Here is a 17,792-nt window from a genome sequence, read left to right as displayed (position 1 = left end):
ACTGAGGGTTAGTTACTTTTTCAGCTAGACAGACAAAGTCTACTCAAATATGTTAAAAAAAAAACCAAAACAACAACAACAACAAAACAAACCTACCCAATAATAGTGCCATACCTCGGCTTACATTTAAAGGTCCTTTAACTGAGCTCTGATTCTAGACAGGTGCCTAGACATTACCCCATAGAGAGAAGGAAACAGACCTGGTGAGCCAGGGCAGGGTCATCACTCTAATCTGCTTATTGTGACACACTGAAAGGCCATTTCCTGGTGGTAAGCCTGGAGCAGCCTGAAGGGTGTCCCTGCAAGGCTTAGGGGCCTTCACTGCTCTTCTGCTTCATTCGATGATTTGTGGATTCAAGCTGGGCAGACAAGCCTTAGCAGTGGTGTTTCTAATTCACGAGTCACACTAGATAAGAATCCAGAAAAAGCCCGGTTTAGAGAGGAGGGGTGAAAGAGAAAGGTGGACATGAGGAGAGTGGGAGTGTGGAGGAAAGCAGGCCCTTTTCCCACTGTGCAAAGCATTGTTGGCCTCTGTGAACAGACTGGCCAGAGGCTGTAAGTCACTCTCAGGTGGACTTGACCCTTGGAGAGGCTGAGGTGCCGCACAAGTGAAGAGTAAGGCGTGGCTGGCAGAGTGTGCCAGCCTTCAGTAAGTAGGCCAGGAGCCAGAGCAGGGAGGAGCACCAGGGACTGTGGAGCAGGAGCTGCATGGGCTTGGGGACGTTAGTGGCCCCTGTGTACTTGACACCCAGTGACTCACTTGATCCTTACAGTAATTCTTTTGAGAGCCAGAGGAGTGGTAGTACAGAGAGGTGAAGCCACTACCCTGGAAGTAACCTAGCTGGCAGGTGACAATCTGTGCTCTCAGCTCTAGTCCCAGTGTCTCTGAAGCTTAGCGAGATGTGGGTGAACAGAAACGTGGAAATGGGATTCCGGGAAGCAGCGAGCACAGCATAGACTCTGGGCTGAGCAGGATGCCCGGGAGTATCCTGATCCCCAGGGGTGTCCAGGCCAACTTCCTCGGCGAGCTATGATGGGCCACGGGGGAGCTGTAGTGCCTGAGGACCAATGTGGGCGGGCGGTGGTGTCACCAAGGCTGACTTTTGACATCAACACTTTTTTTTTTTTGACGTCGACATTGTCCACACTTGTTCTTACTCTTGCCAGGGCATGTGAGGGAATTCTGATAAGAGGTAGTGGGAGACAGAATCTCAACAATTTTTTCTAGCTCTCTATGACACGAACCGTGATATGCTTTAATCCAAAAGGATATTTCAAGCAGCAGAGTGGAGGGTTTTTTTTTTTTTAACACTAAAGACTATAGTAGTGAGATGTGGAAAGTACTATAAATGTCAAGAATTTTTAGTGCTGTCGTTAAGCAACACTCTGAAAAGTGTTGAAAAATGGGGCTGAATTCTAAAAAGCAGCCAAAATAATGAAGAGCTTGAATACAGTGATTTAGAAGGAGTAATGAGATCATTTGGGGAGGGGCAGAAGGTGGCATAAATAATTCCTACAAATATATGAGGGCTGGAGAGCTCAGGAATTAAAGAGTCAGGCATATTGAACCATTTTAATTAGGAACGCTGATGTGATATAAATATGCAGACCAGTTGCGTATGTTAGAACCTGGGCTCGTGTCATCCTGGACTTAGGTTGTTAAAGCTGCGCTGTACACCTCTGGCAGCTGTCTCTAGGTGGTGCCGTCCAAGCCCTTTGCTGCCCCAGATCCCAGGGGCTGCATGAAATTCTTAGCCTGGCCATGATTTCTGGTGATTTTTGGAGACTGTAGGATCCAGCCAGAAGGGGCTGAGGTTTCTGGGGAGCCCTGCAGGCAGAGCAACAGCTGCACAGTACAGCAGCTTATGGAGCTGCACCTGGTGACCAGGCTGCCCTGGAAGGAGGAGTTGGCTCAGCACTGGGTTTCAGGAGAGCAGAGGGGCCACAGGTGTCCTTGGTAGATTTCCCATGAGCCCAGTGTACACTCAGCTGGCACCAGTGGTAGCAGGTGCTGTTGCCATGTAGCAGGCCAGCCTATCTGCTTGCCCACTAGCCCTCCTTCCTACCCTCCCACCAATCCACGCACCCACCCATCCATTCATCCACCCACCCACCCACCCATTCATTCACCCACCCACCCACCCACCCACCCACCTACTCATCCACTCACCCACCCACCCATCCATCCATCCACCTACCCACCCACCCACCCACCCACTCACCCATCCATCCATCCATTTATCTACCCATTCACCCACCTACTCATCCAGCCACCCAGCCAGCCAGCCAGCCAGCCAGCCAGCCAGCCAGGGTTTTGCTCTGTTGCCCAGGCTGATCTTTAACTACTGAGCTCACACATGATCCTCCCTCCTTGGCCTCCAGATAGCCAGGTCTTCAGGGTGCCAGCACAGTGTCTGGCTGGGTTTCTTGTCAAACCTGTATTCCTGCCATAGTTTATGCATGAGGTTCCCTGTATAGGCTTTTAGGTGGACAGTCCTGTATTACAAGCTGAGCACTAGCTATTATCTGCTGGACAAGCTTGTCATGAGCACTAAAGGGCTATCTTCAGGGTCCACTCAGCTGAGGAACTGTACCCAAGGCTGTTCCCTCCAGTAACCCACTTGCCCCTCACACACGTACTTGCCATTGGAGACTCCCAGAACTATCTTCTTTCTGCTTTCAGATGCCACTCAGGAGGTCTCCAGGACAGAGAGTGACAAGACCCTTATGGATGGCCCTCCACGAGTGCTTCAGCCCTTCCTGGGCCACAGAGCCAAGGTGGCCAGGGCACCCCCAAACCTGCCTCTGCCAGTGAAGAACACCATGCTGGCTGCTGCTCTCTTCCCAGAGTTTCTGAAGGAGCTGGCAGCCTTGGCCCAAGAACACTCCATTTTGTGTTATAAGATCCTGGGGGACTTCGAGGACTCCTGCTGTTAGCTTTTTATACTACTAGTTTACTCGAGGTTCGGTTTTATAAGGTTATAGTGTCTTGACTGAATGTTAAGTGCAAAGCTGCTTATCAAAGCATGTCTACTTTGATATTTCCTGACAATACTTGATTTGTAGGGAGGGTTATTTTTGTGCAGCTCCTCTCTCTAGCTGGGTCTCCGCCGTCATAGAGAATGTACATCTTGCGAGCTGGCCATCCCTTGGCACGTCCTTTCTGCTCAGTTTGTCCTCTTCCCATGTTCTCCCATGCCTTGGAGCAGAGACATTCAGCTTGTAGCTTGGACAGCATGGAGCGTGTGTACACGCGTGCACACACACACACACACAAGCACACACACACACACACTCTCTCTCTCTCTGAAGTGCTGTGATCTCTGGACACCGTGGTGGGGTCAGCTCTTCAGTGCCAGGGAGGAAGCTCCTCCGCAGCCACACGGATGCCTGCCACCCACACGCTCTGTAAACTGCAAGAACACGGAGCGCCTTCTGCTGTGCAGGAACACATCATTTGCCACTCTAAATTTGACTTCTGGACTTGCAGTCTCTCCACACACCTATTGCCTTATGTTATGGGAAAACCCCCAAGCCCCAGATGTCTGCCCCAAAAATTCACACGGGAAGAATCTGGGATGCAGGATGGTTTTTCCTTGTTGCACGGAGCTGCTCTTATCACTCTAATGAGACCAAAACACAAGACAGCCTTAATTTAGTGCGCTTTGCACAAAATGAAGCACACCTAATGCAAACTTTGGATCTTAAGCATTTGATCAGATGAAACAAAATGTGGTATCATATACTTATGCAAAAAACCAACCCTGACTCTGTTTTATGAAAGCAAACATTTGCTTGTGAAGCAATAGAGGGTTTGTTGTTGGGGTGGGGCAGAGTTTGGAATGAGTGCAAAAGATAAAATTATGCTAACTGCAACTTGTAAAAACACTGTTTGCTTTTTTATTTTACTAAATATGCTGCACTTTGTAGAGAAATGAGCACGTTTCAGGCCATGTTGGTTTCTGGATGGAAATACACATGAGTCCCAGGGAGCCTGTGAAGCCAGGTGCCCGCTGGTGACTCCCGCCTCATGGCTGTGGTACATGCCAAGTATCCAGCTGTGGAGGGTGACCCAGTGGGGATACACTGGTATCTCGGGCTACTTGCCAGCCTGCTCCCAGCAGCATGGGTATACTTCAGTAATAGCCCTATAAACTAACTATCAGGCAGGGAAGAAACACACACACACACACACACACACACACACACACACACACACACACACACACAGAGAGAGAGAGAGAGAGAGAGAGAGAGAGAGAGAGAGAGAGAGAGAGAGAGAGAGGGAGAACAAACAATTGGTATTTATAAATATTAAAGACCCTTATGTTCTGGGTCTAAAGTGAAAACAACTCCCCAGTGGAGGGATGCAAGGCCCAGCCCTCTCTGTTCTTTGTGGGCAACCCTGCTGAGCCCCAAGGGTGATGCCCCAGTTCCATTGATTGTGCCTCAGGGACACTAGTTTGCCAGTCAGGCCTCTGGAACAGGGTAACAATGGGAAAATAACCATATCTGAGGCATTGCAGGCCTTTGTAGGATCTTGAAGCAGGTTTAGACTGAGGAGACTGGGGAGCCAGCCCATGAGACCGATGCCCAAGGAGATCTGGCCTGGGCTGAGTGAGCTGGGAGGAGCCACTGTATCACTGGCTAAACCCTGACGCCTGTTCATGGGACACTGCCGACTTTACATTTGTCGTGAAAGTCAGTTTTCCAAGCCGTGATGCAGCAGCCAGCATGTTGGAAGCACAGTAAATTGGCCTGCTCTGGCCTGCCTGAGGCATGCCCACAAGTCTCATTAGAACAAAAGAGTAGCTTCAGCTGGAGAGAGGGCAACAGCTGAAGGAACCATTTGGTCCTCCCTCCAACCCTGTTACTGGGTGTTGGTTACTTGTGCTTTCACGTCACTGAATGCTCAAGGTCTACCTGCAAATGGTGGTCTTTAGCCTTGTGGTTTTATGCCCATCTCCATTTTCTGGGATTGATATTGGTCTTTCTCAAGTCCATATTTCTTTTCCCTTTCCTTTCTTTCTTTTTTCTTTTTAATATGCTAGGTAAGCATTTTGCTTTTTAGCTTTACTCCGTAGCCATTCCACATATTTATTACCTAACCCAGAGTCCCCTTGGTGCCTATTGGGAGAGACAGCCCCCAGCCCACCCCAGAAGGCACTGCTGTCGGCCTGGGTTACAAGAGGACAAGGGTGACTGATGGGAGTCTCGGGATGAACGGTCGGGAACTCCGACTACATGGGGTGGAATGCTGATAGCAAACTCACTTAACAACTCTTCTCTGACTGCATTTGTCCCTGGATCCTCACAGTTTTCCCTCAGAGAGCCCGCTGGGAGCAGAGCACGGAGCACCTCAAAGCCCTTGCAGCTGAGCTAAGTAGCCAGGAATGGTATGAACACGCCAAGAGCAAACCTGGGCTATAGACAGGAGAACAAGTCCTGATGGTTTGAAAGAGTGGACACTGCTCCACGCGAACAGGTGACACAGAAGCTCTTTGTGGGAAAATAATAGTTATGAGGTAGGTTACCTTAGTCCTAAAGGTCACAGGTGGATGGAAGCCTATTTTTTGTTTGTTTGTTTGTTTTTGTAATACATTTTGGGAAAGAATGTTTAGAGATTTGACATGTTTAAAACCTGCTCCAGGGACTATGCCCTCTTCCCCGGGACAGGTGTCATATCAGCTGCCATGTCTGAGGAGCAACCATAGATACTATTTCGTTTGCACAGACCCTGGATTGGCGTCACTGTGTCTAGCCTGATGAACCTCAGCAGGAGTGTGGAGTGGAGGGTTCCTGGAACATCACAACATTAACCTGAATCCATAATTCAGGGTCTGATTTAGAGGTCTAGACGGAGTGAGTTTTATGGTTCAAAATACATGAGCACACAGGGATAGTTAAAATTGATTTTGAAAATAGCCAGGTAAATGTAAAAATCTTAACAAAGAAAATCCAGTGTAGTTTCAGCCTAAAACACAATTTCACGGGATGAATTTACAGTCTCCGGGATCGGAAGTGCAGTTGCAGGAAGAACTAATTAAAGGTGGTTTATTATTGAACCTTTTCTTTTTCTGGCAGAGCCATTGTAAGATCGTCCCCATTTGGTTTGGCATTGTTGTGGAAAGTGCTGCGACATGCTGAGAGTGGAGCTGATGTCTGTTGTGTGACAGGGGTGTACCTTCAGTGCTCTGCAGGTCCTTAGCAGGTGGCTTCCATTTAGGTTGTATGTAGTTGTTGATTTTCTGCCCATTAGTACATCCCGAGGTGGGGGTGTTGTCAGCAAAGCATCCTCCTGTAAACAGAATCTAGAAATTGGATCTGTGGATGTTTGCGTTGCTCTTGTTTGGGCAGCCAGTGATACTGAGGGCTGGCAGTTGTTTGCCTCTCTGCAGTAGTCATTGTGGATTCCAGCTCTACTGAGAGGTCTAAAGTTGTGATGTCTGGCCAGCATGGTGGGGCATGTCACAGACATGTCACATATGACTGTGCTCCAATTCTCATTTAAGGGCAGTCTAGTTCAATTGCTAATTAGCAGCCGTATGTTTGTAGCAATGGCTGTCACGCCTGCCATCTTCAGGAAATGCTTTACTGCAGGAAGCTATTATTGCACATGCCGCTTCCAGTCGCTGGCCTGGGACGGCCTCATGTACAGTGTGCTGCACACTTCAAGCCATCTCTGCAGTTAGCTTTTCCTGAGGCAGCAGTTCCTCCTGCAGCCGAGGCCACAATGACTTTAAACCATTAGGGAGCTATCTTAGCCACTTTCCACTTCAGCTATCAGCCTGCGCATCGCAGGACACTAATTCCCCATCACATACCAGCTTAGAACAACTTGTCAAGAGTGTGTACTCCACCTTAAGCCTGTCAAGGGAGGAGCCATTCGAAGAGAACGGAGTTGGCTTTTTCTTCTTTTAGAATGAGCATCATAAACCCAGTGCTTCACGAAAAGCTCTTGGAGGCCTCAGAGTGGCTTCTGGGATCATTTTGCCTCCGCAGGTCCCCTCTACACCAGGCATTTATTAGTCCATCCCTTGTTTTGGAAGACAGATTAGCCCCACAGCTCATTAACTGGACAAACAGGGCCTTGGCAAGACATTCTCTGTGAGGCTCTTTAGGGAAAAGGATCATAGGAGGGAGAGGAAGGCACGGTGGGAAGGTGTCTGTGGATTCTCACCCTCAGAACCCTCACACTGATGGTTTTAGCTGGGGCGGTCACAGCAGGTTGTGTTGTCTTTGAAGCTGAGAGTTAACCCAGGTCACTGTCGCCCACACAAACCTGACCACAGGATTCTGTCCCTGTGTACTCAGTTTCCATTTCGGGGTCCTTTTATGGAGTTTAGATGAACTGTGACACTTCAGAACTTGAAAAGGTGACAGAGTACTCAGGCAAGATTATAAATTATACTTAGCAGAGGCTGCACAAGTCTGTCCTCCTTAATATGTCAAGTGACATCTTTCTTGGACAAGTCTATGAGAGGAAGGACCACCAAAAGCCAGACTTCTTTTGCCCTGCGGACATTTTACAGAAGTGACATGGTGCTGATGACCTTGTTTAAATGACTTCTGCCTGGCCATGACCTGGGAGCCGGTGAAAGAGGACTCGATGTGTACGCCTTCTCCTCACTGCCCACAGGTCAGCTCTGTTGAAAGCTCTCCCAGGTACATTTGTCTAGGACGGGTCAAAGCAGCACTGTGACCACACGCACACTGCTTCTGTCAATGGGCAAATTACATGGCATTCCAGGTAGAGTGTTTTTCCTTGTTACTCTTTTAGAGTCCTTGAAATAATAACAACTAAACTCAATCCAATTGAGAGATAAAATATAAGTTGTGGGCCATGCCATAGGCTGTTCATACTGAAACGACCAACTTAAAGAGGTGCAAGCCTTTCACGGTGCATTTCCAGATTAGCAAGAATTCTGTTAAGGGGGGGTGGGGCAGGGATGGAACTTACTTCGGTAGAATACTGATAGTTCTATCTGATGTTCCACTCATGCATGAGCCCAGTAGGTGCAGAAAGCTGGCTTTCTGGACAGAGATGCCCCAGAATGTACAATCTTGGTGGTTAGCAGCCCTTCTTACGAGGGCTTGTGTTAGCGGCTCACGAGGACAATCAACCAGTCATGAAGTAGCAGTGTACATGGTTTGGGCCTGAGCAGGTAGAGCTGCCTTGGGGTGGGGGTGGGGATGGAGCTGAGAAACCATCAGTTTCCAGAACTTTCCCCCGACCAGCCACTGGTTCTGAGTCACGCATCCAGCTAAAGATGTGTGGATTTTATTGGCAGATGGTAGTGGCTTTAGCTATGGTACCAACTCATATAATTTAGTGAGATTTCCCCTAAGTGGTACAAACAGAACCAGACTACATTCACACTCGTACAAGAATGTAAAGTCTTTCACTGAGGCCCGGGTACCAGCAGAGCCATACTTTGTGCATTTTAAAAGGTGTTATATAAACACATCTTTCAAATGTATCTGGTCAGGTCCCAGTCTGAGCTGGGCTTGGATTTTTCCCTCTCAAATCCTGCTCTAAGGGTTCAAGAGAAGAAAGAAAATGAGTGAGTTGTCAGAGCTAGCTGGGAAGAGCCTGGGGAAGACTGCCTGCTGATGGCATCTCCTCTGGGAAGACTTGGTCATACGTGCTTTTCAATCGACAAAATAGGCTTTAGAAACTGCTTCTGCCAAGCTGCAGTGCCCATTGAGGTAAGGCCAGGACCTCAGCTTCATGAGTGCTTTCTGCAAGGCTTTATGACCAAGCCAGAACTTTTGGTAAAAATGGAGGTCCTAAGACTGAAACCGGCTGTTCTTTATGAAATAAAGGCTCTGCTGGATTAGAGTCTAAGTGGCTCTGGCCACTGGAATTCAGGCTTGTGGAGCAATAGCCCCTTTCTTTCTTGTTGGGAGGCTGGTGGAAATCACTGGAGCAGCCAGTTTTCACCAGGGCAATGTGATGTGGGCCTGTGGGTTCCTGGCTGAGGTGACGTTGATGTCACCTCCTCCTGCTTGTCTAAACAGACAACAGGACTGGTGTCCACTCTTCTGAGCTTTTGGCTGGGTGATGGGTTGCTTTCCTTCACTCTGCCTGGCCACTGTCTAGTGATGGAGGTGGAGTGCCCACTCCTCCCATCCCTCAGCTGCCCCAGGAACGATGGCCCCAGCACTGTTCTTACACGTCTGAGAATCTGCTCTAAGGTGAGGGTCTCCAAGGGGTTTCCTCTTTGCTGTCAGTTTGAAAAATACTAAAAAACATTTGCAAAACTAGTTGCTACAGTGTGGTTTGTCTGAGGCATATGAAAAGGGGGTGCCCAGGACGCCAGCAGCAAGGAATGGATAACATCACAGGAATGCGGACAGAGGCCATTGGCCGTCACCACCATTGTCAGCTGTACCTCAAGACACTTAGAACCAAGATTCTGATTTATTAGTTTATAATCTTATACTTCCCAGGTACAACTTAATTCTTCAGCTATTTTCTTTTTTACCTAAGCACTGTGTGGGGGAGGGGGTGCAAACTACGTGGTCTTTTAAGCGGAAGTTAATTTTTATGTGCTATTTCAGTATGCATTTTATTCATTAAATTTACCCGAGACCGTCTGTGTCACTTTACTTCCCTGGGAGCTGAGCAGGCGGCAGCACCTACACTCAGCAGGTGAGTGCCAACACTCCCTCCCTTCCCTTTGCCTGAACAAGGTGTTTACGTAGCATCAGCTTATTCTGTTGCATCTTCCTTCATCTTCACTAGCTCATTTTAGGCCTGAATATGCTACATTCATCCTTATCCTATTGCCCCTCTCCTAGTGGCCTTTAGATGAGGAGCGCTGGTCGGCTCTTAGGATGCACTCATGGCATGTGAGGTGGAAACAAGAGCTTTATCCTGTTACAATCACTATTTCCTATCACTGCTGCCACCATCATGGACCGTTTCTATTCAGTGAGGCTGGTGCTCCAGCTACTGGTCTTCCGTGATGGCTGCCTCAGGTCATGGGGTCGCAGAAGACACACACGTGTAAAATGTTACCTCCCAGGAGGTTTAGCTTGGGTACGGACTGAGAGAGAACTTGTACATCACTTGAGTGCCGGCCCTCAGGGGCCTCTCTTCTCAAGGCCACAGTGTCCTCCCACAGTTAGAGGGACCCCAACACCTCATAATGACATCTTCTTCTCCAGTATTTCCTTTATCACAGTCGGGTCTGCTCGGCTGAGGCTTGCTTTCCGGACCAACCCGATGAGCTTATTTATGGCTTTGGGGTTTCTTTCCTTTATATCCACCACCTGTAAAGACAGAAGTCAGGAGGTAAAAATAGAGACTCATACCATTGTCCTCAGGGTTTCCACTGATTGCAAATTAAATTCAGGCCCTTTCTTTCCTTCATGTAACATGTAAAATGAGGAGGGAAAAGAGGGGAGCGGATTAACTTCTGAGAGGTTTCTAGGTTCCTGTCAAAGGGGATTTGGCTCCTCTGCCTTCTGAATCAAATGAACAAGGGAACGGTGAGGGATCAGATGTGACTGCTGACAGCCGCAAAGCTGGCATGCAGGACCACAGCACTGTCCACTGGGGCCACAGGATACAGTCCCTGTGAATCATCTCCGTGATGAGCATTGGGTCTAATAGGCAGGGGTGCCTCTCAGATTCTCTAGTGCCACTCAGCAGGCTCCCCTGCTCCCTGCCAGCCAGAACTGCTCCTTAGAAAACAAACCTTCAGGAAAGCCAGGGCTGTGGCAGGTAGGGACTGGTAAAGGCAGGAGGGGCTGAGAGCCATCAAATAACTGCAGTGCTGACCTCCCTCTGTAAGTGTCCTGATTGGCAGTTAGTGCGCTTGAGTGCCGCAGGACCACTCTGAAACCAAGTGTGTTCTTATCAGACACAGCAGATGGGGCAAGAAGATGGAGCCTGCTGGGAGGGCGTGGGCTCATTTTCCTTATCAAGGGCTCTTTCCAGAGCTGTCAGTGTCCCTGCACACTGATGGGGTGTGCATTATTCTGAAAGAGATACTAGTAATTTTTTCCCCACTGAAAAATATCTCTAGACAATATGATTAGACCTGGGGTGGGTTAGGAGGTGGGGAGCCCTGCAACTTGGCATGCTTTTCTATCTTATGCTATGCTAAGAACACAAAACGACTTGGTTTTCAGCCATGTTTCTGTCAAAGGATTTTCTCTGTAATTTACAGATCATTTTCTTCTCTGCATTTTCCCTCCTCGCAAAGGCCATAAAACTGAAGCATTTCCAGGTCTTCTCCCTCCTTGCAGCAGATCTTCCTGAAGTAGCGGTAGCCACAAAGAATGTAAATGACAACTCTGGGAGAGAGTGACGACTCTCCAGTTAAACTCTGGGTGTGGGGACTTGATAATGACCCTTTAAATGGACTCCACAGAGCGCACACTAGCAAAGAGCTTTCCTCGCAGAAACACGAGGCTGTGCTTTTCATCTGAGGAGCGTGTCTTTGGACATTAAATGCTGCCACGTGAGTAGGGATCGACAGGGCTGGGCAAGCCCTCCTAGGGAAGGGTCGTGGCTGCAGCAGGAATGGCGGCCCTCAGTCCTGCTGCCCAGGAAGACTTTGTGCCTATTGGAGATAGTCACCACTTGGGGGTGTCCATCGATGGTGGCCTGGCAGAGCTCTTCTAGGGCCTCTCGATCCTGCATCAGCTCCAGCTGCTGTGCTGACACGATCTGCGCTGCTGTCTTCCCCTCCCCCTTCCACAGCTCCTCAAACACCTGCAGGAGAAGAGAGAGAAGATAGCGTGAAGACTTGGTGCTTCTGCCACCTCCATGTGCCTCTGTGGTAATGTGGAGCACAGAGAAAGAACAGCGAATCAATTAGCAGCTGCAGGTCACCCAGGGAGACTAGAAACCACAGCAGGGATTGGTATCGTGACTCAAGAGGCACCATGCCTCTGTCCAGCTGGTCACACTCCTGCCCCGATGGGCCCAGGATGCATCTGAGGTGAGTCTCACTGAGTGCTTCATGGGCACCTCTGTAGCCGCCTCTACCTGTCCTGGTGGTCTAGGAAAAGCTGAAGAAATATGAACCACAGGCCTTCAAATAACATAAGATGTTCAGCAAGAATATGGAACACAGATCTTCAAATTTATTAATAAGAAAACACACTTGACCAGGAGAGGGGTTGGGGGGGGCGGCTAGTAGAGAGTAGTTAGGACTCCTCTGTGTGTTTATGAGTCTCCCCACCTGGAGCCCAGGAAGGCTTCTGGTGTGCTTTATCTGCACATGCGCTGCAAGTCTGGGGAGCTTTCCTGCCCTATTCCCGATAGATTTGGCTTACCTAAGACTACAGGGGCCAGGGGCAAGGCTCAGTGGGTAACAGAGCCTGCTCTGTAAGTATGGGGACCTGAGCTTAGTTCCAACACTGGGCAGGTGGGGACAGGAGGACCCCTACGGCTTGCTGGACAGGTAGGCTAGTCAGATAGAGCCACAGATTCCGTGGGGTCCTTGTCTCAAAAACTAAGGTAGAGGGCACTAGAGGAGTGTGCCCAGCCTTCCTACTACAGAAGCTCTTGCTGATATTAATGAAGAAGCTACTGTCTATCAGCTCTATTTATACAGCTTGGTGTAGTTAACTCCCGTCCTTCAGGGCCATCTGCACACACCTAAAGAAGGTCTCAGCTCAAACACCCAAAGTCAGAAGAGAAGACGGTCCTCAAGGCCAGCTCAGAACACCCTGTGGGTGGCTCCCTGCATCGTCTTGTCCTGGAGACGTGCAAGGCAGCTATTTCCAGAGCTGCTTAGCAGAGATGGAGGAGCACCCCTCCTGGCTCCTCACAGCCCATCCTGGGGTCCTGAGCCCAGGGGACCCTGAACAGACGCACAAAGGAGTCTTTCCCTGCCTGGGACTCAAGGCTCAGATGCTGGTTGGCACTGTGTTAGGTGCCGTGCGCCATGGCACCTGGATGGATAGGAGGGCTTCCTAGGACGGGTGCCTCTAAACGTCAAGGCTGCTGCTCTGGAGAAGGCTGGCAGGACAGAGTGACATGGTTCAATGGCTCCAGCAGCCACTGGCAGCCTCCACCTCCGAGTTAGAACCCACTGTTGTCCACTCCACAGATTAGTGGCTACCACAGCACAGACCTAGCTTTGGGGCTGATACAGCAGACTCCAGTTTCCTATCCTTTGTTCTTTCCTGGTTAAGGAAGGACTAGGAGGTCTGTCCTGGTGGGAGCCCAGGCAGGAGGAAAGCACTGAGGGAGCCTAGCCCTGCCCCATTGCAGTGTGTGTCTGTTTACTCCCTGGGATGTGCTGTCTCAGGGCCACTGCTTCAGGCCAGGCACTCCCAGGGCTACACAGGAAAGGGGAACACAAGCCAGAAAGCCCTGCTCACACACACACACGGGTCAGAAATAGCCTGTGTTCCTAGACACGGAATCCATACTCTTCTTTAACTGCTGTCCAACTATGAGAGAAAGCACACAGGCCCCTCACCAGCCACTGCCAGCCTGGGCTTTTGAGTCAGGTTAGGAAGGAAAGGCCTGTTCAAGGGAAGGAGTCACGTGTCATGTGACAGTGTCAGCGCATGGTACATTGTAAGATTTCTGTATTTAAGAGCTTCTGGTGTTTTCTCTCTTAGGCTCATTCCAGAGCACACAGAGGACGTTGGTTTAAATGGCACTCTGAGTACATGAACTGTGGCTTTCGTCTTTATGGATGTGGCCTGGTCCCACTGGAAGCCTTACCTGGACAGAGCTCAGGAGCCATGGCACTGCGCACTTCCATCTCTACATCCATGAAGAAACCCAGCACACCTAGCACCATTTCCCCTCAGCTGGGGCTTGGCCAGAAGTTGGGATGGCGCCTGGGCCTCCTGGGACTAAATGCAGGTTAGCTGTGAAGCTGGTGGCTCTGGAGTCTGGTGTGTCCCAGCCCTGTCCTTAGCGAGAAGAGGTCATGAGAACGCCACCTGCCACCTGCCACCTGCCACTTCAATCCGCAGACCTGGCTCCTGAAAGAGGGCCACAGGGTGCTTTTGTCTACAGTGGCCAGGAGGTTGCGCATTATGGCACACAGTCTTCAGGTTTCTATTTCTGACAAATAGGGCTGTTTCACAGTGGACACCTCTTACTGCCCTGGCCCCAGGGTGCCGAGGGAGTAAGGCTGTAAGCCTCAAAAGCCTCACTGGGACACCTGAGAGGAGGAAGCGGTGACATGAAAAAGGGACAGAGCTAATTGGCAACAGTGTCAGCAAGTGGCAGACAGAGAGAGAGGGATTAATAACGAATTATGACACAAAGGAGGGGATTCTCTGGAATTCAGAACGTTCTCAGGACAAGGCGAATCTTTGCGCACATCCTTTACCACCAGTCAGCCATGCGGTCAACAAATCATCTATGTGGGCTCTCCCGTGCTGTCAGAAGCACTGCCAATACTGCCTAAAACCTAAGCTATACTTTGTTGGAATCCTCTGTTAATACATTAAAATGAATTGCAACACCATTTTTCTTTTTACTTATTAAAGAATATGCATCTTATTAAAGAATAAGATGCAAAAAGGCATCTATTTAACATAACTAGTTGTTAGAGAAAGCCATCTCCAGCCAGTGAGATACCACCTCACATTCAGGTGTGAGTGTCATAAGTCATGTGTGGTGGTGAGGCCTATAACCCTAGCACTCAGGAGGCAGCGGCAGGAGCTCTCTGTAAGGCCAGGGTCTACACAGTGAGTTACAAGCACTGGCTATACAGACAGAACTCACAGAGCAGAAGGCACTGCTGCCGCTTAACTAAGCCAGTGTAGCTCCTACCTGCATTCTAAGTGTGGATTCCTACAGAAAAGTGTAGCTCTCACCCTCATCAAAGAAGCTTCTCTTGGGAGCAGACAATCCAATACAAAAACCCCAGCTGATCAAGACTGAAGGCACAACTGATTTGGGTGTGGTCGGTCCCACTGACACATCGACAACACAACCTCACACGCAGGGCTCAGGGGACATGGCCAGAGGACCAAAGAGTCTGTTACAAAACTGGATCTCCTAGAAACGACAGGGAATCCTCACCCATGAGATCCCACCAGTATGGCTGCATAGACAAGACCTTAACCATGACACCACCAAGACATGCTGTGGTAGAAGGGGCGTTTCACAGGTCCCCAGGCCTAGATAGAAGCTACAGGCTATTAGAGACTGCTGAGAGAGGGGGAGTTAGTTGTCGGCAGCGATGAACCCCTAACTGGTTATCCAGTATCAAGACATCCCTGAAACATACACATTCAAGAAACTACCTTAAGGAGAGACCCAGTGGGCGCATGTGTGTGTGTGTGTGTGTGTGTGTGTGTGTATGCGCACATGCTCGTTTGTGTGTGTGTGTGTGTGTACATACATGTATGTGTGCATGCATGCACACATGCTCGTGTGTGTGTGCGTGTGTGTGTGTGTGTGTGTGTGTTCTTGCTTATGTGTGTATAAATAGCAGTAACAAAGAAAAGGAGGTCATGCGTTTGAGAGAGACAATAGGTATGTTTAATTTTTTTTTTTTTTGAGACAGGGTTTCTCTGTGCAGCCTTGGCTGTCGTGGACTCACTTTGTAGACCAGGCTGGCCTCAAACTTACAGAGATCCACCTGCCTTTGGCTCCCGAGTGCTGGGATTAAATGTGCCACCACACCTGGCCCAATATGTGTAATTTAAAAAATCACAAAAGTAAAAAAAAAATCCACACTATCACATTTTGGCAAGAATGTGGAGGAGCTGGAGCCTCTCCACTCTATAGATGGTACCGCGACTTGGGATAACAGACAGTCATACATTCCAGAGGTGCCATTTCTATCTACCCAAGAACCTTGAAAACACACTACTTAAAGAAGTTATACATGAATTTCAAAGCTGCATCATTTATAAAAAGTGGAAACAACTGTCCATCACCTGGAGCATAAAATGTGGTATATCAGTAAAACGGAATGTTATTTAGCCATAAAAATGAAGAAGTGAGGCCGAGCAGATGCTCGGTGGATAAAGTGCTTACTGTGCAAGTGTGAGGACCCGACTTTGGATTCCTGGACCCACATAAACACAAGTATAGTAGCATGTACCTGTAAGCCCAGTGCGGGGCCTCCGTGACCTCTGTTCTGTCTCCCGGGGAATTCCCAGAAGCCTTCCAGAAGCTCGCTTAGTAAACACGGAGAGCAAGAGGCCCTGTCCCAAACAAGGTAGAAAGCTACAACTGACACCTGATACTGTCCTCTGACCTCCACACCTGTCCCGTGGGATGCGCATGCGTGCCAAAGCCAAACAAATGCACATACACACCACCACAGAGACACAAGGATAACATTTAAGCTCTAGCAACCATCACCATGTGCATGGGCTTTGAGATCACTGTGAGGGGGTGAGACACAGGGATCACATACTGTAAGAGTCCTTCTAGACTGGAAGGCGGCCACAGGCAAATCCACACACAGACAAGACTGGCAGAAAGTTAGGGTAGGGAAGAACTGCAAGTAGCGAGTACATCAAAGTTTCTGCTGAGGTGACAAAAACTGCTGGACAGAGTGATGACGGCTGCCCAACTTTGTGAGCAGGACTTTTCAGGAGGCATGCAGCACTCACTTCCTCCCCTACAAAGAAGTGCTAAGCATTTTGAGGTGAGTGACTCAAGAATGATGGGAAGCAAAAGGGGAAAGCGAGGCCTTGTAAGATACAGAGGCATGGGGCAGCAGCGCGGAGAGAAATACCTGGCCCCGCTGCCTTGGCTCTGCAGCCAGGGATGCGGCAGCTCTGCAGCTGAGGGAGAAGGGAGGGTCTCTGCGAAGGTTAGTGGAGGTGCAGGGAATCCTAGCCTCTGGCAAGTTTCACAAACTCACAGGCCCCAAATCTGCCCAGCTACCTTGCTGTGAAAAGGGACAGCACTTCATCTCCCAACAGACCCTGGGATGCTGTCGTCAGGAGCTGTTGAAACACGGTCCAAGAATGGAGTCGTGCGAGGAGAATTCTGGGTGCCTCTGAGAAAATTCCAAGGAAACAAGAGGCTTGTAACCTCAGTTTCTTCAAAACATGCAAAACTGTTCTTGGACTATACGTTCATGCCCCTCCCAGCCGGAGCAGACAGAAGTGAGTTGCCCTCAGATCACTCATCACAGCTGGGTATTGTTATTTGTTTATGTGCCTCTGTGGGGGAAACATGTTTTTGCCATGTGTGGCTTGGCCTTCTGATAGCAGCTTAGTCGTGTGATGCTTCTTAACCCTCAGAATATAAACTGTTTGATGTTCTGACTAAGGTTGGCTATTGCATGAGACTTTAGTCCACCTCAGGTTTTAGGTCCTGCTCTCCCAGATTCACACTGCCACATAGAGCAGTAAACAAGGAGCCACCTGAGGAGGAACCCAGTGTGTAACCTGTGCTCCTCTAGGAGCCAGGGACTCTGGTACACTCCTAACTCTGGGACCCCCCTGAAAACCCCACGGTCCTGGCCCAGCAGGCAGCTGCCTTATGAATGAGACCGTGACTCTGACTTAAACCCACTGAGTATCCTACACAATAGGGGACAAGTATGACGACACAGGGAAGGGAAGGTGCCATCCCCAAAAGCAGAGCAATGGGAGTGCCTCACTAAGACCAGGAGGCCCATGGATTCATACCTGTGCTAGGTCTGAAGGCAGTCACTCATGCACTTCTGCCATACTGTCAGCAGGGTCGCCTGGCTCCTCACGAACAGGGTGGCCATGACCTACAGACACCTTGCCCGACAGCAGCAGCTTGCCATTCCTGTGTGCTACCGTGGGCAGTTCCGCTGAGTTCTCCGAGAAAAGTCCCGGTTGTCACCTTGTCCTCAGCCACA

The 17,792-nt window shown here is 49.5% G+C and overlaps 2 protein-coding genes across 7 annotated transcripts in view; one reads left to right on the top strand and one right to left on the bottom strand.

The window, feature by feature from the left end:
- Positions 1-9,600, top strand: part of FHIP1A (FHF complex subunit HOOK interacting protein 1A) — a 231,522-nt gene extending 221,922 nt beyond the window's left edge. For all 6 annotated transcript variants that reach the window (XM_084768557.1, XM_084768558.1, XM_084768554.1 and 3 more), the window contains one exon: positions 2,684-9,600. In XM_084768557.1, the coding sequence (XP_084624683.1) occupies positions 2,684-2,937 (254 nt within the window). In that variant the 3' untranslated portion in view covers positions 2,938-9,600. The remainder of the gene's footprint in view (positions 1-2,683) is intronic.
- The window catches only part of GATB (glutamyl-tRNA amidotransferase subunit B), a 73,360-nt gene continuing 64,973 nt past the window's right edge, over positions 9,406-17,792 (bottom strand). The window contains exons 12-13 of the mRNA XM_084768567.1: positions 11,594-11,728; positions 9,406-10,278 (exon numbers count right to left, since the gene is read on the bottom strand). Coding sequence (XP_084624693.1) covers positions 10,150-10,278; positions 11,594-11,728 — 264 coding nt within the window. The 3' untranslated portion in view covers positions 9,406-10,149. The remainder of the gene's footprint in view (positions 10,279-11,593; positions 11,729-17,792) is intronic.

The sequence above is a fragment of the Acomys minous genome (genome assembly GCF_964271855.1).
Source record: "Acomys minous genome assembly, chromosome: 19".
Classification (NCBI taxonomy): domain Eukaryota; kingdom Metazoa; phylum Chordata; class Mammalia; order Rodentia; family Muridae; genus Acomys; species Acomys minous.
Note: the sequence above shows the minus strand (reverse complement) of the source record. Positions and strands in the feature narration are given on the sequence as shown.